Source organism: Oncorhynchus tshawytscha, linkage group LG06, assembly GCF_018296145.1.
Source record: "Oncorhynchus tshawytscha isolate Ot180627B linkage group LG06, Otsh_v2.0, whole genome shotgun sequence".
NCBI lineage: Eukaryota > Metazoa > Chordata > Actinopteri > Salmoniformes > Salmonidae > Oncorhynchus > Oncorhynchus tshawytscha.
Window position 1 is genome coordinate 63615031 of NC_056434.1, and position 22547 is coordinate 63637577.

The following is a 22547-nucleotide window of genomic DNA, read 5'->3' on the forward strand; positions in this document are numbered from 1 at the left end:
TTTGTTTGTTTTATTCTGAATAACTTTTTCTGAAGAACTCATTGCATTACAACAGCTTTGATCAGTGGAGAACTGAACTGACCTTTGACTTCAGAGGAAGTAATATAATATATTGCTGATTTATAAAGTATTATGCCATAATGAAGGGTATTTCAAACAGGTCAAAGAGCCTAAGTAGGGCTTCAAGATGTTATGAGTAAGCCTTGAATTGACATTTCTTTACACTCATTTGCATTCGTCATGCATGTGATCAGTTGTCACTCATGCACAGCGTAAAGAAACACATCCACTAAGATGGTGGTTGTGAGTCACAGATTCATAGTATGCGAATCCGAGTAGCTGGTCATTGTAGGCCTACTGTATCAGTTATAATGCTGTTTCTGACCATAACTCTTAAGTTGTCCATACAAGCCGCTTTGTGAAGTGCCACATTGTTCTTGTGTCAAGTGTCCCGAGTGGCACAGTGGTCTAAGTCACTGCATCTCAGTGCAAGAGGTGTCACTCCAGTACCTCGTTCGAATCCAGGCTGCATCCGGCCGTGATTGGGAGTCCCATAGGGCAACACACAATTGGCCCAGCGTCGTCCGGGTTTGGCCGGGGTAGGCCGTTATTGTAAATAAGAATTTGTTCTTCACTGACTTGCCTCGTTACATTTTTAAAAAGAGTCACTGTTGGTCAATGATACTGATCGTACCGTATTTTTACAGCAGTTATGCAATTATGCCACTTGAGGTCATTAGAGAACCGTTTATTTTGAATTTCATGGTTACCTCTCAACTCGTCCAGATGTATTCAGAGATCTACTTTATCTATAGGTCTACTACATTAAGGTCTTGGTACATTTTACAACTAGCAACTTGAGACACAGGGAAAGTATCACTGTATGAGCTCAAGGACATGCTAGATGACCATAAATGACCAATTGAAATGATTATAAATCATAGGGTACATTTTATAGATTTTAGAAACTTGATTCTGATTCAATATTATGTATTTTCTCTATTTTGTTTGGTATTTATTTTATTTCTTGGACCATGTACACTTCTAATGCTTTCCTATGCTGAAATTTTCTCAGGTCGCTCGCTTGCAAAAATTCAACCCTCAAGAGACTTTCTTCCTACTAAAATAAAATATAAATACTTTGGAAAGAATGTATATTAGAAATGATTTAGCTAAAAAATCACGATTTAAAAAAATATATAAATAGGACAGTCTATGCCATCCATGGTTCTGTCGCTCCTGGATATGTCTTAAGATACTGTATGATTTCTATAGACACCATTGAAGATCCCACCGGTCAACCCATGACCTCACTACACCTCCCATAATACAGTGGCATCTACCAGATCAGCAGAGTAGGGAGATACATATTTCTGTTGCTAGGACCCAACATTTTCCTGTGGCTACCTCTGTAGTCACACCTACAGTGCCTTGCGAAAGTATTCGGCCCCCTTGAACTTTGCGACCTTTTGCCACATTTCAGGCTTCAAACATCAAGATATAAAACTGTATTTTTTTGTGAAGAATCAACAACAAGTGGGACACAATCATGAAGTGGAACGACATTTATTGGATATTTCAAACTTTTTTTAACAAATCAAAAACTGAAAAATTGGGCGTGCAAAATTATTCAGCCCCCTTAAGTTAGTACTTTGTAGCGCCACCTTTTGCTGCGATTACAGCTGTAAGTCGCTTGGGGTATGTCTCTATCAGTTTTGCACATCGAGAGACTGAAATTTTTTCCCATTCCTCCTTGCAAAACAGCTCGAGCTCAGTGAGGTTGGATGGAGAGCATTTGTGAACAGCAGTTTTCAGTTCTTTCCACAGATTCTCGATTGGATTCAGGTCTGGACTTTGACTTGCCATTCTAACACCTGGATATGTTTATTTTTGAACCATTCCATTGTAGATTTTGCTTTATGTTTTGGATCATTGTCTTGTTGGAAGACAAATCTCCATCCCAGTCTCAGGTCTTTTGCAGACTCCATCAGGTTTTCTTCCAGAATGGTCCTGTATTTGGCTCCATCCATCTTCCCATCAATTTTAACCATCTTCCCTGTCCCTGCTGAAGAAAAGCAGGCCCAAACCATGATGCTGCCACCACCATGTTTGACAGTGGGGATGGTGTGTTCACAGTGATGAGCTGTGTTGCTTTTACGCCAAACATAACGTTTTGCATTGTTGCCAAAAAGTTCAATTTTGGTTTCATCTGACCAGAGCACCTTCTTCCACATGTTTGGTGTGTCTCCCAGGTGGCTTGTGGCAAACTTTAAACGACACTTTTTATGGATATCTTTAAGAAATGGCTTTCTTGCCACTCTTCCATAAAGGCCAGATTTGTGCAATATAAGACTGATTGTTGTCCTATGGACAGAGTCTCCCACCTCAGCTGTAGATCTCTGCAGTTCATCCAGAGTGATCATGGGCCTCTTGGCTGCATCTCTGATCAGTCTTCTCCTTGTATGAGCTGAAAGTTTAGAGGGACGGCCAGGTCTTGGTAGATTTGCAGTGGTCTGATACTCCTTCCATTTCAATATTATCGCTTGCACAGTGCTCCTTGGGATGTTTAAAGCTTGGGAAATCTTTTTCTATCCAAATCCGGCTTTAAACTTCTTCACAACAGTATCTCGGACCTGCCTGGTGTGTTCCTTGTTCTTCATGATGCTCTCTGCGCTTTTAACGGACCTCTGAGACTATCACAGTGCAGGTGCATTTATACGGAGACTTGATTACACACAGGTGGATTGTATTTATCATCATTAGTCATTTAGGTCAACATTGGATCATTCAGAGATCCTCACTGAACTTCTGGAGAGAGTTTGCTGCACTGAAAGTAAAGGGGCTGAATAATTTTGCACGCCCAATTTTTCAGTTTTTGATTTGTTAAAAAAGTTTGAAATATCCAATAAATGTTATTCCACCTCATGATTGTGTCCCACTTGTTGTTGATTCTTCACAAAAAATACAGTTTTATATCTTTATGTTTGAAGCCTGAAATGTGGCAAAAGGTCGCAAAGTTCAAGGGGGCTGAATACTTTCGCAAGGCACTGTATAACCCACAAGGGAAAATGAGCTGTGAGACACAATCGAAAGAGAGACGCTCTCTCACACAGCAACACCATTCATTCACAGTAACGTCCCTCATTACACAGGTCATGGGAGGAACATGGAGGAAAATGTTTTGTGTGCAAAAGGTGAACATAACAAAAGGATTACTCACGTATAGTGATCTTTTGTAGTAGTGTAGGTAATGAGCCTTGATACCTCAGAGACCTCAAGAGGAGACAGAAATGCATGTACGTATGGACACATGCTTGCACACACACACGCACACACTGTTTTCCTATCCCTTTACGATCTGCATCAATCAATGGAAGTGAAGATGTGCAAAAAGACAGGAGAGAAATCCCAAAGCCGTGAGATGAGATCTTATGTAAATAAGAACTTGTAGTGCAGGACCACACTGAGGGTTTGGTGAAATTACAAGCCATATTCTTTAGTGAAGCCTGGGCTCATACCCTAGAACTGTGTGTGTGTGTGTGTGTGTGTGTGTGTGTGTACATGTTTGCATACAGTGCATTCAGGAAGTTTTCAAACCCCTTGACTTTTGCCACATGTTGTACGTTACATCCCTGTTCTAAAATTGATTCAATTGTTTTATTCCCTCATCAATCTACAAACAATACCCCATAATGACAAAGCAAAAACAAGTTTTCAGAAATGTTTGTGAACTGAAATATAACATTTCCATAAGTATTCAGACCCTTTGCTATGAGATTTGAAATTGAGCTCAGATGCCTCCTGTTTCCATTGATCATCCTTGAGATGTTTCTATAAAAACCAAGGCATGAGATTGAAGGGATTGTCCGTAGAGCTCTGAGACCCCAAGAACACAGTGGCCTCCATCATTCTTAAATGGAAGACGTTTGGAACCACCAAGACTCTTCTTGTAGCTGGCCTTCCGGCCAAACTGAGCAATCGGGGGCAAAGGGCCTTGGTCAGGGAGGTGACCATTAACCCGATGGTCACTCTGACAGAGCTCTAGTGTTCCTCCGTGGAGATGGGAGGTCCCTTACAGAAGGACAACCATCTCTGCAGCACTTCACCAATCAGGCCTTTATGGTAGAGTGGCCAGACGGAAGCCACTCCTTAGTAAAAGGCACATGACAGCCAGCTTGGAGTTTGCCAAAAGGCACCTAAAAACTCTCAGACCATGAGAAACAAGACTCTCTGGTAGGATGAAACCAAGATTAAACTCATTGGCCGGAATGCCAAGCGTCACGTCTGGGGGAAACTTGGCACCATCCCTACGGTGAAGCATGGTGAGACAACAACCCTAAGCACACAGCCAAGACAATGCAGGAGTAGCTTCGCCGGATTTGAACCCGTTCAAACATCTCTGGAGAGACCTGAAAATAGCTGTGCAGCAACACTCTCCATCAAACCTGACAGAGATTGAGAGGATCTGCAGAGAAGAATACAGGTGCTCCATGTCATACACAAGAAGACTCATGGCTGTAACCTCAGCTTCAACAAAGTACTGAGTAAAGGGTCTGAATACTTAAGTAAAATGTGATATTTCAGTTCAATTTTTTAAATAAATGCCCAAAACCTGTTTTTGCTTTGTCATTATGGGATATTGTTTGTAGATCGATGAGTGGGGGGAAAAAAACAATTTAATACATTTTAGAATAAGGCTGTAATGTAGCAAAATGCTGAAAAAGTCAAAGGGTCTGAATATTTTTCAGAATGCACTGTATGTTTGTGTGTGTACATACATATGTATGTGCGTGCTAACATGTGTGTGTCTGTGTGCACATGGAAAAAGGTCTTATCTAGAAATATGAAGAGCAAACCAATCCAATGATGAATCCGCCAAGAAAGTGCTGCAGACTTATCTGTTACCGAAGATACTGAGACACTGGGTTTAGATTCATTTCAATGGACTTTTCATTTCATTCCAGTTTTCTCAACAAGACTGGTCAATCGAAACAGTCAAACTCTGACTGTCAAAGAGGGGCTACTGGGACAGCAGCCCTGTCTTTTATAGATACCTTGACCTTTAAACCTAGTCCGGTTACAAAGAGACAGTTGATATTGAAGTCATCCACTGGGAAATAAGGTCAGCAGCCCACTAATGAACTCATGTAGCATACCAACATCAAATTTACACCAGTAGCCTAGCTTAGGCCTACTAGTCATGCTCTGTAAAATGAAGCAAGGTTTTATATACATATATACATATATAGCAAATTAATATATGCATTATATGTGTATTCATTAGACTACATAAAAACAATGCAGGTAGTCTCATTTGGAATTTGACTAAATGCTGTTACTTATCTTCTCTGATTGGTTCATAGCACCTACTATGCTACATGTTTTGAACAGCAAGTACGAGGTAATTGTTTGATCACGTGAAAGCTGCCGCAACTGGCTGGGTTCCTTTTGCATAGGCTGGTGCCCCGGGTGGACGGAGTTTACACATACCATTCCATTGGTTTTGACAAAATTCTCCATTCACCCGGGGCACCGGGCCATCCAAAACGAACAGGCCCCTTGTCAAACGATATGGTAGCGCTACAGCGGAGGTTGAAAGCTACAGCTTCGTAGCTCAGGGGAGCCACGCCCCTTGATGCTGATTGTACAGTTGTACAATCTGGCTAGGGACTATCAACAAAGTGGATATGACGTATAGGGATGTTGTGTGGGAGAATGTATGCATTTGTGCACATGTGGCATATGCTATCAAATGGAAGTAGGGTAGGAGAGAGAAGTCCAGGACATCATATGTGTAACAATACAGCTGTTCCCACCACTATCAAACAGATGTGTGTGTATGTGCGCTTGCGTGCAAGTGTGTTTGTTTGCTTGTTCTTCCTCCTTGAAGATAATGGGTCTGGGTGCGCTAATTCAAGGAGACAACCCACACCTGTCCAAGTGCAACACAGAGGCCAAGTCTTCTCTTCCTGTATACTGTATTTGCACAGCATCCACTCCCTGTGGTGTCTCCATCTGCAAGATGATCACGCTACTCTCTCCCCTCCCTCTTCAGGTCATCATGACATTATTGTCATACTTTTGTTTTGGCTAATGATTCTGGGCAATTATGCCAACATTTGGGATTCATTAGGACTAAAACCATAGAGAACGTATCTGGATTTAACACCATTATACGTAGGGTATAGGCTATGACTAAAATGGTGTGTTTGAAGATGCAAATCAAGTGTAATAACGATTAAACAAATGCTATTTGGAGACACTTCAACAATATAGCAAAGAAGTTAGCCTAATATCAATAAACTATCCACAATCTATGGATTTTTACCAAAACCCATTGGTCTCAGATATAGCCCCGCCTCTACAACAAGCGAACTCACCTTTTCTATAGTGCCAATGCAAACTAGGCGAGAGACCGAGAGTCAAGGGGCGAACTGGGGAACAGGCTAAGCAGCGGGCTTCCAAGCGCGTCTCGCAAATACATCAACGATAGGGCGGGGGACTGGGGCGAACCCGTTTCGACTGCTGAGACTTTCTAGACTTTGCTGAACCGGTAAATAGCCACTCGGCACAGTGCCTGTGCTTTTTGTGTATGCAGTGTGGAAATAAAACCCCTTTAAGGCCACATTTGCGAACTGGACAGGAGGAAGGAGAAATGGAGTTTCCATTGGTTTCGGTGAGTCGAGCATTTGGTCTCCGTCTCTGGTAATGCCAGTGGTGTGGGGATCTCCGTGCAGCTCAGGAAAACAGGGCGTCGGAGGATGGTGGTAATGATAGGATCATCATGGCAAACGGAACTGGTACTCTTATGTTGAAATGCGTTGTGGTTGGAGACGGTGCTGTGGGCAAAACGTGTCTGTTGATGAGCTATGCCAACGACGCCTTTCCAGAGGAGTATGTGCCCACTGTGTTTGACCATTATGCAGGTAAGATGATTTTGGAACATGTCATGATCTTACATGAACATTTAGGCTGTGTGTGGTGTGGTGTGGTGTGTGTGTGTGTGTGTGAGAGAGAGGGAGATCTCGAATTGAATCATTTCCAGTTACCTGATCCTTCCTAATAAAATCTGACACTCTGGTAATCTAGTTACTGTTGCATGAGTTTAATCTCTATGCCAATTTGTTTGAATAGTCCCTACATTCCAATGTTCAGGGGAAAGTGAAGTGTGTGTTTGAATGTAGTGCAATGCTTTACCTTTTCTACTTTCTTTGTCTCAGATTGCATAGGAATACATCTGTTTCTATAAGCAAAACCACTTGGGATAAGAGATCCCTCTGTCTCTCTCTAAACAAGCCTTTTTCATTGCTTTGCAGTGAGTGTCAATGTTGGCGGAAAGCAGTACTTATTGGGACTGTATGACACAGCTGGTCAGGTACAGTGAGTTTATTTTTACTCTGGCTGGTTGCCAAGCATGCCACGTCCAAGGACACAACCTCTCCCGATGTGCTCCCCCCATGTGCCCCCCCACTGTTAACCAATGGTGCTCTAGACACACCCACAAGCTTGAAATTCTGATCACTCTAAACTGCAACAGGTGACGGTTTTCTCCACATTGCTCTAGTTTCCAGTCAGTCTGGTGTGTGATAGACCGTGGTTGTAGGCCTCGTTAAGCATTTCAATAGGTCTATTATGTAGAGAACAGGGGTCCTATGTCCAGTAGGGAGGTTGTCACTGTCTTGTTTATGGGTTGGTTCTTTACAATGTAGCATTCAAATCTGCAAGTGAATCACTCAACTCTCACTGTACACAGCAGCACGCAGTCAAATGTGCACAGCCATAACATTTTCACTCCCTGTCAGCAAGCTCTCGTGTAAACACACACTCACGTTCTCCTCTAAGACATTTACCTCTGTTTTTCCAAGCTGGGTCTGAAAGTTAAGGCATGTCACATGCAGCGACGAATTGCTAACACTCTTCCCCCGAACCCAATTATTTTGAACTGTGTAAAGTCCAAATAGGTCCTGAAGTGAAACATTATTCGTCTGGTGAATAAGTTTTGAGGTTGAGAAATAATACTATAAGGCCCATTTGTTTGTTCATTAATCAAATATAAGTACATGAATAGTTTAGCTATTGTCTCCAACAATCCCAAATAATTATTCCCACTCGAATCTGTGCCTACCATAACTAATTCTTTAGAGAAACTATATGATCTTAAAACTACATTTCAGTAGTGTTTCACACAGCTTTTCGTTGCTCTTTGGTGTTTGATTGCAATTCCATATCTGGAGCCTTTTTTGTTTTCTAATTCAGACCGTCTGTGAAATTGAGAAGTTTCCCAGATGTCGACTGTGGGCGCAGAGGCCACAGAGAGTAGTTACTTCTCTTCAAACGCAGCCCCTCCACTCCTCCACCTCGGCTGATCTCTTTATGCTTTTGAGCACAAGGCCAGCTGGTAATGTTTATAACTTCAGCATCTGATCAAAGAAGGGAGTGCTAGAGGGAGGGAATAGAGACCGAGGGGCTGGCTGAGACAGGGGAAAAAACAGAGTGAGTGGGGAGCGAAAAACTGCATATCTGCTCTGGAACCCTGTAATACAGCCCAATAGGAGGCTCGGGCCAGGGGTGTGGAAGAATGCAATGCTAAATACTATACCCCCTCCTCTGTTGAGGAACCTCATCCAACCCAGCCACCCACCCGCTAATTCACACTCTCCTGCTACAGTCCCCACCTTCTGCTCTGCATCAGACATGTTTTATTGGCTCCAAAGACCTTTTAATACTTATGCCCCTGGCAGAGCTGAAGCTCCTGGAATCGTCAGCTGTTTCATAGGGGAAGATGATTAACCATTTGCTCAAAGAGAAGAGAAATGAGTCTCTCATTTCGTCTGTGTAACACTTATTCCACCACCTGTGTATTTCATACATCTATACGTAACACGTTCAGTCACATTTCTTAGCTCTTGAACATGTGGGCCAAGAACAGAAGGAACAGAATGGAATATACTTTATTGATTTGTTCATTCATCCTCTCCCTGGCTGATGCACTAATCATAGAAAGCTAGCATTGCTGCTGTGGATAGGAGGGGGAAGCAGGAAGTGGATGTTAAGTGCTGTTGTACCCATGGCAACACTGGGCTCTCTCTACTCACTCTTCACTCGTTCCCTTTTTTTGCTGCTCAGTTTCTCATTTGCTCACTCCCTCCTGCACTCGCACTCCTCACACTCAGTTGCACATGTCTCCGTCACTGTTCTGTGATGCCCCCACTCCCACCCCCCCCCCTTTTGTTTTGTATAGTGCCTCATTAGGTTTTGTGCCCTCCCTGAGATGTGACCCCTAGACATCCCAGCAGGGGGTAGAGTAAAGTGGGCTCTGCTCTGCTGCTGCCACGGGGCCTTGTTCCTCTCCACTCAGCTGAACACCAATGGCAGCACTAGACATGTCGTTCACATTTGAACACTACAGCTAGATGGAGGTTGCTGAAGGATGTTTTAAACTGTTTCACCATTGACCACCATAGGTCTAAAGCTCCATTATTTGGCATGTGATGTAATCACCTTGAATGGGATACCTCAGTCTGAACTATCACTTTAGTCCCCATGTTGGTAAATGCTCAGACAGTTTTGGGGATGTACTGTAATATGAAATGCAGTTACTAGCTGGCAATCAACTACCAGTAAGTTACTGTACAATTCACAGTAACCCTTTTACAGTGCAGTGTTCAGACAGTTTTGAGGATGGGCCATGAAGCGTAGTGCCTGCGCTTGTTATTCTCCTTGTGGCTATGTTGGAACAGGCGTCTCTGACACAGCCGCGAGGAGGAGGGACTCGCTGATAACATAGACTGTCATGTCAGTGACTCGACACACTCACAGCTGAGATCACATACCCAGCCAAGTAGAAATGCCATAGAAAGCCTCGCCCTGATCGAAATGTAAGAACCCGTATGGGGAGAGCGGTTGGAATATGCCCTGCTATGAGTACCTTTATTAGTTTCTTAACCCTTAGCCTACAATTTCTGCTCCCCTGTGGAAATCGAATTAACATAATAAAAAATATCCAGCAAAATCTGTTGGTTTTAACTAGAGATCTGTTTGTTTGCATGGACTGCGTCTAGGGTTGCACATTTTGGGGAATATTCAGATATGGGAATTAACAGGAATATATGGGAATTAACGGGCATATAGGAATTAACGGAAATATATGCAAATTTATATTAATACCATTTTAATGTAATATTTTTTGCATGGGATATTTACCATATCATATGGAGACAAACATTTTTCCTTATTTTAAGTAGACATAATTGCAAATGATTACATCCTTCCAATAGAAAAATAACAAAATAATTTGTTACGAATTGAACTTTAATTAAATGAGTTGACTCTTCACATGGGATGATTTCACTGAACAAAAGGGAATATTGAATGATCCCCAATGATCCATCGCATCTCCCAAAAACATTTTCAACATAAATCTGTAAAATGATAACCTAGAAACTAAAGCTTTGGTTGTCTTCCTCTCAGGCTTCCATGTAATCTCCCTGGACCTCCTCAATGTCCACCTCTTGAACATCAGACTCTGAGGCCTCATCTTCACTGTCACTTTCCAACCTTGTTGAGGATGGCTCGTTGTCAGGCTCAAAAAGCCTCAAATTTCCCAGATGACCACCAATTTTTCAACCCTTGTATGTTGAAGGCAACAGGGGAAAGAGCCTCAGATCCCCATAGTCCCTTGCACCAGGTGGCTGATGAAATATGTTGGCACGTCTGCCATATTGCATCTCCATCCCAAAGCCCTTGCTTGGAAGTGTACTTTGCCAGACTGCCAAGAACCTTGCCCTCATCCAGGCCAAGGTGGTGAGACACGGTAGTGATGACACCATAGGCCTTGTTCATCTCTGCACCAGACATGATGCTCTTGCCAGCATACTTGGGGTCCAACATATATGCTGGGGCGTGTATGGGCTTCAGACAGAAGTCTTCACGCTTTTTGATGTATTTCAGAACTGCAGTTTCCTCTGCTTGGAGCAACAATGAAATGGGCAGGGCAGTACGGATTTCTTCTCTTACATCTGCAAGCAGAGTCTGAACATCAGACAGGATGGCATTGTCTCACTCAATCTGTGCAATGGCTACTGCTATAGGTTTCAGGCTCCTTACCACTCTCTCCCAAAATAAGTTATCCAGGTGGATCCTCTTGATGGGACTGTCCATATCGGCAGACTGTGATATGGACATTTCTTGGCGAAACATGATAACACCACCCCAATGGGTGTTGCTGGGCAGCTTCAATGGGGTGCTCCTATTCTTCTCACTGTGCTTGGAGAGGTAGATTGCTGCTATAACTTGATGACCCTTCACATACCTAACCATGGCTCTCTTGTAGAGTGTATCCATTGTTGTCAGAGCCATGATGTCCTTGAGGAGCAGATTCAATGCATGAGCAGCACAGCCAATGGGTGTGATGTGAGGGTAGGACTCTTCCACTTTAGACCAAGCAGCCTTCATGTTCGCAGCATTGTGTGTCACCAGTGCAAATACCTACTGTGGTCCAAGGTCATTGATGACTGCCTTCAGCTCATCTGCAATGTAGAGACCGGTGTGTCTGTTGTCCCTTGTGTCTGTGCTCTTGTAGAATACTGGTTGAGGGGTGGAGATGATGTAGTTAATTATTCCTTGCCCACAAACAATCAACCACCCATCAGAGATGACTACAATACAGTCTACTTTCTCTATGATTTGCTTGACCTTCACTTGAACTCTGTTGAACTCTGCACCCAGCAAATGAGTAGATAAAGCATGTCTGGTTGGTGGGGTGCATGCTGGGCAAAGAACATTCAGAAATCCCTTCCAATACACATTGCCTGTGTGCATCAGAGGTGAACCAGTTGCATACACAGCTTGAGCAAGACATTCATCAGCATTTCTCTGACTACATTCCTCCATTGAGTCAAAAAAACTTTGATTCCAGGAGGCCCATGAGCTGTTGCTATCCATAATGTGTCTGATTTACTTTTGTCAGAGGTTGCTTGTTGTGAGCGCTGAGGGAACTTTATGCACTTGGCCAGATGATTCTGCATCTTTGTTGCATTCTTCACTTATGATTTGGCACAATATTTGCAAATGTACACAGCTTTTCCTTCTACATTAGCTGCAGTGAAATGTCTCCACATATCAGATAGTGCCCTTGGCATTTCCTGTAAAGATTAGAATAAAAATTAGTTTAAAAAATTATTACAATTCCATGTACAGATAAACAGTTAGATTAAACAACTCCTTTGAGAGAAATGTTTTAAAATGAAACATGTATGGAAACGGGTGAATTAACACTCCTCGGTTATCAGGCTCAAGCAAGCTAAAACTCACATGGTATCAACAACTAAGTAGCAGGAATTGTTAACAAGTTAGAAATTATTTAAACACACTTTGCTGTAGGCTACTATTTACTAATTAACAAAAAATCATGTATGTCATAAAATACATTCACCCCACCCAGAATTGTAATCAAAACTTACCAGAAAGCATGTCGTCCTTGGCTCAGACAGTGTAGTAGTGTGGGCTCAATAGCATCTCATTAGTGTGCAAGATCTTGAGAATCAGCTGTACATGTGATGGAAGAATGCACTGTGAATGCAAAGGGTTGCAATTCCATTGAATTGGGGATAGTTTAACCAAAATATGCCACAAGACCTAGAATTGCTTCATGTGTATCCCTCAAAAAAAGGTCAAAAAAAGGTTCACTGTTATAAGCTAAGTTTTTTTTCTTTGAATGAATTTAAGAAAAATTCCTCAAATTCCAGGGCTTAGTTTCCGGAAAAATTCCAGAAATTTACTGGAAAGTGTCCGACCCTTTGCAACCCAAACTGCGTCTCAATCCACCGCATCCTTCCGCATATGCGGTGAAAGGTGGCAGAGCTAGAGCTGTGCTTATCAGATCATGAGACATCCCGAAGAATCAGCCTCCTCAAGAAAACATCTGTAGCATCCAAACGTTTTGGCCTACAAACTGTTGTGACCACTCAATTGAAAGACGAGATACCATCACGTACATGATGTTCTCCATGTTTCTCTAGGATACTCACAAGAATCATCTGAAGGTCCCTGGTACCAGTTTTATAAAATCAAATGGAGATATTTTAGGCACTAAACTAAGGGGATAAATACATGATTTTCTTTCATCTCTCAGATATAGGACACTTCAAACAAACGTCATTATGATTTCCCTGTTGTTCCATGTAGTGACTATTTTGTTCAATGCATTTATATTGGCTAATAGCAGTAATGCCATTCTGTGTTTCATCCAACAATTTGTTTACATTTTTACATTTTATACCTTAAGGGGTCTTAATTCAAAATCAAATAGCCAAACAATCATTGGTTTAACCATCTTAAAACAACCCCCCTCTCCCCAGGCATAGACAGAGCTTAGACTCTTTACGAGAAACCCTCTTCTGTCTACCCCTTTGGTGGCCCCCTTTGTATTTTTATGCTTCCTTCTCCCTCCTTCATACTATTTACTGTACACGCTTACATTGTGGAAACATTTATGAAATGCGATGGGGATAAAAGAATGGAGGAACTAGAGATCGCTCCCCCTTCAGAAGACAAGCATGTATGGTCAATTCTTCATGGGTACCTAGCTACCAACTTCTTCGTTGCTGGCTGGCTGGCTAGCTGGCTGGCTGGCTGGCTGGCTAGCTGGCTGGCTGGCTAGCTGGCTGGCTGGCTAGCTGGCTGGCTAACCAACAGTAGTAGTTAGCCAGTTCACTCTATTGACTTACTAAGGGCTTGCAATCTACACACAGTGGGTATTGAGGCAGGTAAACATACCAAAATGTACACAGAATGTAATTAACGTTTTCAAGATACAATATTGTAGTCAGGCAACATATAAGATGTGAATGGGCAGCATTTTAATATTTTGTCTTGCTTCAGCTCAAATAATGGAGGGTCTATCATGGTCCACACAGACCAACACAGTTGTGAAGAGGGCACAACAAAGCTTTTCTCCCTCAGGAGTATGAAACGATTTGGCACTGGCCCCCGGATCCTCAAAGTTCTACAGCTCCACCATTAAGAGCAACTTGACTGGCTGCATCATATCTTGGTATGGCAACTGCTTAGCATCTGACCGCAAGGTGATACATAGGGTACTGCGTAGAAGTGCAAAAAGTTTGGAACCACCAAGACCCTTCCTAGTGCTGGCAGCCTGGCCAAACTGACCAATCGGTGGAGAAGGGCCTTGGTCAGGGAGGTGACCAAGAACCCTATGGTCACTCTGACTGAGCTCCAGAGTTCCTCTGTGGAGATGTGAGAACCTTCCAAAAGGACAACCATCTCTGCAGCACTCCAGTAATCAGGCCTTTATGGTAGAGTGGCCAGACGGAAGCCACTCCTCAGTAAGGCACATGTCAGCCTGCTTGGTATTTGCCAAAAGGCACTCAGACCATGAGAAACAAACAAGATTCTCTGGTCTGATGAAACCAAGATTGAATTCTTTGGCCTGAATGCCAAGCGTCACGTCTGGAGGAAACCTGGCACCATTGCTACGGTGAAGCATGGTGATGGCAGCATCATACAGGATTCGAGGGAAAGCTAAACGGGGCAAATACAGAGAGCTCCTTGATGAAAACCTGCTCCAGAGCAGGAGTGGCTTCGGGACAGGTCTCTGAATGTTCTTGAGTGGCCCAACCAGAACCCTGGACTTGAACCAGATCAAACATCTCTGGAGAGACCTGAAAATAGCTGTGCAGCGACGCTCCCCATCCAACCTGACAGAGCTTGAGGATCTGCAGAGAAGAATGGGAGGAACTCCCCAAAATACAGGTGTGCCAAGCTGGTAGCGTCATACCCAAGATGACCCGAGGCTGTAATCGCTGCCAAAGGTGCTTCAACAAAATACTGAGTAAAGGGCCTGAATACTTATGTAAATATCCGTATTTTTTTTAATTCAAAATGTGTAAAAATGTCAACGTGTTTTTGCTTTGTCATTATGGGGCATTGTGTGTAGATTGAGGGGGGCGGCTGTAACGTAACAAAATGTGGAAAAGGTCAAGGGGTCTGAATACTTTGAGTTCTCGTTTCTCATTGTGTATTTATTATTACTTTTATTACATGTTAATACTTTTCTTTCTCTTCTTTCTCTCTGCATTGTTGGGAGGGGCCTCGAAGTAAGCATTTCACTGTTAGTCTACACCCGTTGTTTACGAAGCATGTGACAAATGCAATTTGATTTTTACATGCGTTTGAAATGGACTAGAAAGCAGAAGTATCCACATATTTTCTGTAAGACATCAGCTAAGCTTCATGAAGGCTATTTCTATTTCAGTCAGTTCTTGAAACCACTGCTCTCACAATAACCTTTATTTATTTAACTAGGCAAATCATTTAAGAACAAATTCTTATTGACAATGACAACCCACTGTTCCACCATAGGCCAACTGCCTTGTTCAGGGGCAGGATGACAGATTTTTATCTTGTCAGCTCGGGGATTCGATCCAGCAACCTTTCGGTTACTCTAACCACTAAGTTACTTACCGCCCCCAAGTGGTAGTAACAGATGCTATCATGGCATCGCCACTAGGTCATCCAAGACTTCTTAATTATCCAGTGCACAGAATTTAATTCACTTAGATTTTTCTGTTTTTTACCTGATCAATGTTAAGTTAGTTTGTTGAGCTAGTCAGACAGTCATATTAACGATGATTTACTTCCTTCAAGCTTGCCACCTTGTCCATCACCAGTCTTTGTGTGCACTCTGCATGTATAAACTCGGGTCATTCAGAGTGTGCCGGTGGTGTAGAAGGACATCCTCTCAGAATTGGGTATCAGGGAGCAATGAGGAAATGCTTGATCTCATTTACACAGACCGGACCATGTTGGATATGTGAATTAGCTATTGCCGCCACACAATAAACTGAGGCCTATCGGAGATGGCAGTTTGTCTGATGCCTTCCGCACTGCTTCCTGTAAAGTACTGCTAATGGGAAATAATGCCCAATAGCCACAGTCAGAGAGAGACAGAGAGAAAAGCTGCTATCTGATGAAGGTCATCTGTAGAAATCGGCACATCCCTCCATTTCAAAACTAAATTCTAATGGCTAAATGTTTATCACTCCCTTCATATAAAAGTGTTCATTGTTCTCATAAAACAGCCTGGTAGCTTGGCAGTGTGCTGTGTTGTGTTGTGCATGGTGAAGTCCGGTAGATAAGCACAGAATAAGTTTGCTCTCCTCTCTGCCTCAGTGAGGAGGAGTAAAAAGATAGCTGCATTTGGAGCTCATTTTTCATACGGTTTAATAATTCATGAGTATTAACTCTGAGGATGTGGTAGTCTTTTGGTGGATATTATGTAAGGAAGGCTGTTGCTCTCTTTCTCCCCAGTGTCTTTGTTCCCCTCCCCTAACTTCTCCCTCTCCTGTGTCTCTTATTACCCGCCCTTACATTTCTCCAGGAGGACTATGACCGCTTGAGGCCTTTGTCGTACCCCATGACCGATGTCTTCCTCATCTGCTTTTCTGTGGTCAACCCGGCTAGTTTCCAGAATGTGAGGGAGGAGTGGGTCACCGAGCTGCAGGAGTATGCCCCAAGTGTCCCCTACCTCCTCATAGGCACTCAGGTGAGCCACCCCACCCATAGCCTGTCTCTATACTTTGTCCTGGCCATTTCACATGCTGAGTTTCACAGAGTGTATTGTATTCACCTGGCATGTGCTATCCTCATCCACCCTACTCATTCTCACGCCCTACTTCACATTGACAGGGGAGGTGGATTATAAAACTGAGCCTCCACTTAAATGTACTATACACTGGTTTATTTAATTCTTAAGACCATTCACGAACATGCATAAAGAAATATAGGTATATAGTTCCGAATCATTAAAAAGTAGATGGAACTTAATAGTAAGAGTAAATTGAACTTTTTAGTAACTCTCAAATACTTTCCAAAAGATCAAACCACACTTATGGGTGTCCCTCCGCCAGCAATTCCCTGGCCACCAGAAATAGAAAATGTCCATATTGGTGGTGGTAAGTTTAGTGGAGTGGGCCTGTGATTTATCGTTCTTTCGGCTGATATTTACTTCTCTTGTCAGTCCCACCGTAACTCACATTCTCACACTGCATGCTGATGTGGGCCCAATCAATTCACATACTGATGTGGACCCAATCAATTCACAGATGACCAGAGCCACAAATCAAACACTACCACAGAAGTGTTAATGAATGTTTGTCTCAATAAAGAGTTTGTTACACGTATCAGTTGGGCATGTGTGGTAAAGTAGTGTCCCCCCCTTAATCATATAACAATTAACTTTTACCAGTTGAATGTAGACACAAGACTTTTGTATAACCATTTTTCTGAAATAATTAATTAAAATGTGCAAATGAGTCAATATTTCATTAAATGCGTTTTAATCACCATTTTATTTCAGCGGGCTCTCTCTATTGGGCTGGGTACTGATAGGGGAAACTTTGAGTTCAAGCTTTTATTTTAGGCTATTTACAGAAACATAAGCCCTAGATGCTTTGCTAGCAATAGACAAGAAATCTACAGGGGCCGGCCAATTGGATCCCGGTCTGCTTAAGTGTGCAGCGCCTATCGTTGTTGGCTCAATAACCCAAATATTTTAGTTTTATTTAACATTGTTATCTGGAAATATTCCAAAAATATGGAAATCCGCTCTTGTGCTGCCACTCCATAAGGGTGGAGAAAGTAGAGCTCTTAACAATTATCGCCCCATTTTCGCGTCTAGCTAAGATTCTTGAATCCTTGGTAAAGTGCAGCTGCTGCTACTCTTAAAAGTTTGGATGCCATCTACCATAGTGCCCTTTGTTTTGTTACAGGTGAGAGTTTTGATTCACATCACTGAATCCTGCATCAAAAGGTTGGCTGGACTTCGCTAAAAACCTGTAGATCTCTACATTTGGCCCTACTTCATAAACTTCCATCTTCTCTAACTGTGCTAAGTGTGCTAAGTAAATCTAACTGTGCTAACTAAGTATAGACACCTGAGTTGCCTTACCTGTTCATAGGATTGGTTAACCCTTAAGGTTCGTAGGGTCTCCACTGAGCTAGGTAAATCTGATTTTTAGTTTAAATGTTTTCAAATTGATAAAAAATAAGAAACAGATGCCTTATTTACATAAGAATTCAGACCCTTTGCTATGAGACTTGTAATTGAGCTCAGGTGCATCCTGTTTCCACTGATCATCCTTGATGTTTCTACAACTTGATTGGAGTCAATCTACGGTAAATTCAGATTGGACTTAATTTGGACAGGCACACACCTGTCTATATAAGGTCACACAGTTGACAGTGCATGTCCAAAAATAAAGCCATGAGGTCGAAGGAATTGTCCGTAGGGCTCCGAGGCAGGATTGTGTCAAGGCACGGATCTGGGGAAGGGTGCCCAAAAAATTGCTGCAGCATTAAAGGTCCCCAATAACACAGTGGCCTCTATTATTCTTAAATGGAAGAAGTTTGGAACCCCAAGACTCTTCCTAGAGCTGGCCGTCTGGCCAAACTGAGCAATCGGGGGAGAAGGGCCTTGGTCAGGGAGGTGACCAAAAACTCGATGGTAACTCTGACAGAGCTCCAGAGTTCCTGTGTGGAGATTGGAGAACCTTTCAAAAGTACAACTATCTCTGCAGCACTCCACCAATCAGGCCTTTATGGTAGAGTGGCCAGACGGAAGCCACTCCACAGTAAAAGGCACATGGCAGCCAAAGAACACTCTTTCTACAGTGAAGAGGAAACTCCGCGATGCTGGCCTTCTAGGCAGAGTTGCAAAGAGAGCCATATCTCAGACTAGCCAATAAAAATAAAAGATTAAGATGGGCAAAAGAACAGACACTGGACAGAGGGAACTCTGCCTAGAAGGCCAGCATTCCGGAGTCGTCACTACACTGTTGACTTTGAGACTGGTGTTTTGCGGTTACTATTTAATGAAGCTGCCAGTTGAGGACTTGTGAGGCATCTGTTTCTCAAACGAGTCACTTTAATGTACTTGTCCTCTTGCTCAGTTGTGCACCGGGGCCTCCCACTCTTTCTATTCTGGTTAGAGCTAGTTTGCGATGTTCTGTGAAGGGAGTAGTACACAGCGTTGTATGAGATCTTCAGTTTCTTGGCAATTTCTCGCATGGAATAGCCTTAATTTCTCAGAACAAGAATACTCTGACTGGTTTCAGAAGAAAGTTATTTGTTTCTGGCCATTTTGAGCCTGTCATCGAACCCACAAATGCTGATGCTCCAGATACTCAACTAGTCTAAAGAAGGCCAGTTTTATTGCTTCTTTAAATCAGGTCAACAGTTTTCAGCTGTGTTAACATAATTGTAAAAGGGTTTTCTAATGCTCAATTAGCCTTTCAAAATGATCAACTTGGATTAGCTAACAATGTGCCTTTGGGACACCGGAGTGATGGTTGCTGATAATGGATCTCTGTACGCCTATGTAGATATACCATTAAAAATCAGCTGTTTTCAGCTATGATTGTTAATGTGGTAAATGACTGTCTACACTGTATTTCTGACCAATTTGGTATTTTAAAATGGGCAAAAAAATGTGCTTTTCTTTCCCAAGCAAGGAAATTTCTATGTGACCCCAAACTTTTGAACGGTAGTATATTATTTACAACATATCAAATTCTCTCTTGGCAAGATATATATATATATATAATATTTTTGGTTGAACTGGAGATGTGAATTCAGGACATCAATTATTAATTTGTAGACCAACTGGAATTAAAGCCAGACTCAGTGGCACAAATGGAATCTCCTTTAAATGTTTGCTTGTGTTGTTAACCAAACATTTTTGTAATCCAGTAAATAGCCTTCAATTTAAGGCTATTTTACAAACTAATGTAACAATATATATTTTTTAACTTGTTAAATGAGTAAAACACTATGGACACAGAGGTTACTGCAACAAAGATATTCTTAATCATAGAAAGTGTGCATGTTCAAGATAGCATGCAAAAGTAGCAGGTCTGTGGAGATCTTCACAATTGCGTTTGAATAAATCTGTGCAGAATCTCAAATGGCATTGATCAGTTGCATGACGTACTTGAATGATCTCAATTGCAGTCGAGGTCATTTGTTGTGCTAGATGGAGCACGGTGATAACGTTGTCGTGTAAATAAACTAAATATCTGACACTGTTCCCCTTTTTGAACTTTTGGTTTTTAAATGGTTGAAAGTGCAGCAATAATGTGAGAGAATTAAACCAAAAATCTGACATTGAGAATTTGGTTGTTGTTTTTGATGGTTGAAAAGATGGTCATAACACATTGTTAAATTCTCAAACTTTTGGCTATCTTTTTGAGTGGGTGAAAATAGGTTGTATTCTCATTGATCAAACGTATTAACTAAATATTACCAAATGATTCGCTTTGAAATGATGTGGTGTGCCCAGTGGGTAGTTGAATGAACAAGTTGTTCACTCAAGTGAATAAGTTGCTCAAGATTGGCTGTGCTGATTGGAAATGTTGTCTCTCCCTGTTTCAGATTGACCTGCGTGATGACCCCAAGACCATTGCCAAACTGAATGACATGAAGGAAAAACCCATCACCACAGAGCAGGGCCAGAAGCTAGCCAGGGAGGTACGTACCACTGTGGGGCCAGGAGGGAGGTTAGAAGGAATGTTTAGTGTGTAGGAGAGACAACTTTACACAGATGGTCTGTCCCTCATCAAACCAATTCTGTATTAAAATTATTATAAAGCTAGAATATATTCAGTTTTGGGCATTTGTTGATTGAGTCTCACACACTTGGCTTCCTCCCCAAGCTAGCTTGGTGATGAGGTTTAATCCTATGTTGATAGTTTTGAGTGACAGCCTGTTCCTCTCCAGATTGGTGCGTGTGTCTACGTGGAATGCTCGGCTCTCACCCAGAAAGGACTGAAAACTGTGTTTGATGAGGCCATTATCGCTATCCTGAACCCCAAGAGGAAAAAGGGAGTCTTGAAGAGAAGACTGGGGCCACGCTATATCAACTGCTGCCTCATCACGTGAGAGATGCAAACATCCAAAAACACCTGGGTCGTATTTATTAGGGCATGCAATGGAAAATGTTTTAAAACATGTGAAAACGGAAAACAAAAACAAGCATTTCTTATTGGACAAGATCAGGAAGCCCCACCCTGTTTCAGGCTGTTTTCTTCCATTTGGTGCCTAATGAATACAAACCAGAACGAATGACAGAGACCGCGGAGAGGACATAAAAGGGGGGAGAGAGGCTGAAGGACCGACATGGACAAGGACCCTATTTTTAGTTCGGGGCTCTTGAGCGGTTTTGTGTCTCCTGCTGTCGACCAATGGAGTTAGGGGGCAGCTTTACTACCAAAGGAGCACAATACCCAAGTCAACAACGCCCTTCAGTAAGACTTTATTTGCCTTTATAAGTACTTTTAAAAAACATGCTGTAAGCTGTCAGAAAACCCATAGGTATCACGTGCCCATTTAACTCCTAATATGACATGTATTTTTTAATAATATATGCTGTAGCAATTAACGAATGGGTTGATTGCATTTATTGAAGGCGCTTTCCATCAAGCCTCCAAGCGCTTTACATTGTGTGTTTGAGTAACTCACCTCAGCCACAACCAATGAAATACTTTGTTTAAAAGAACAGGCTATTCCCCTCAACTATGGGGAGTTGTCTTTTTTTTCTTCTACTAATCCCATCTTTTATAACATTATCTGCTCTTCTTGCTCAGTTTGCGGTGCTTGCAGTATTATTACTAAACTTGGCCTTGAATTAATCAGTAACCCAATGGTGCCCAAATAATTGAATGCACACAGCTGCGTGGGATACAGACTCTTTGGGGAGAGAGGCACACAACATGAAGCACACTCCACATACCTATCCTTGTCCAATAAAGCACAGTTAAAAGTCGACCCGCAAACCCCTACCATTAGCATTATCGTGCTGACCAGAACATACTGTGTGTTAATGGCTGCAGAAGCAGTCCATCCCAATTCAGCTCAGTTCGGCTTGGCTCAGTAGTGTGAAAATGTTGTCATTGAAGCACAGAACATACCATGGTTACAACATCCACCCCCAAAAGGCCAAGGGGGTGCATGCATGAGCACAATAAGCCTTTTATTTTTTATATTTTTTAAAGCTTTAATGTATATGGTGCTCCTCTCTTTCTTGTTCTCTGTCCCAGCCTGCTGTGCTGTGTAGTGTTTTCCCTAGAAGAGCGGGGTGGATTATTGAGTGTTGACATTCTCTATTTACCAGGAAGTTGTGGCACATGCTGCTACTGAGGTAAACTGAATGGATCTATAGCGGTGCAGAAACAAGTGCAGCTTCTGGTTAATCCTTTTCTCTACCCAATAAATGTGTTTTACTATCTAAAGCCTTTCTTTGGGGTCTTCTCTGAGGATGTGTTACAGGACATTATGATGTATAGATGTTGTTTTTATAAGTACAGTATTGGGCACGCTTGCTTTGGATCCGTTGCTAGCTAGGCCGTGGTGACCTCGTACAGGAAGGAGTGTCTTCGAAGTGTGTCACACATGTGATTCCTCCCGAAACCCAGAACAACAAAGACCATGATTCACACAATGTAATCCATAGAACAGTAATTTGAGGAAGGATT

General features: G+C 42.3%; 1 protein-coding gene across 1 annotated transcript; it reads left to right on the forward strand.

The window, feature by feature from the left end:
- The first annotated feature begins 6370 nt into the window (after positions 1-6370).
- On the forward strand, positions 6371-22304 carry LOC112252855 (rho-related GTP-binding protein RhoQ). The gene is made up of 5 exons (XM_024424527.2): positions 6371-6926; positions 7317-7375; positions 16400-16564; positions 20449-20544; positions 20794-22304. The coding sequence occupies exons 1-5, from the start codon at positions 6785-6787 to the stop codon at positions 20953-20955; spliced, it is 624 nt and encodes a 207-aa protein (XP_024280295.1). The 5' UTR covers positions 6371-6784; the 3' UTR covers positions 20956-22304.
- The last annotated feature ends 243 nt before the right edge of the window (positions 22305-22547 follow it).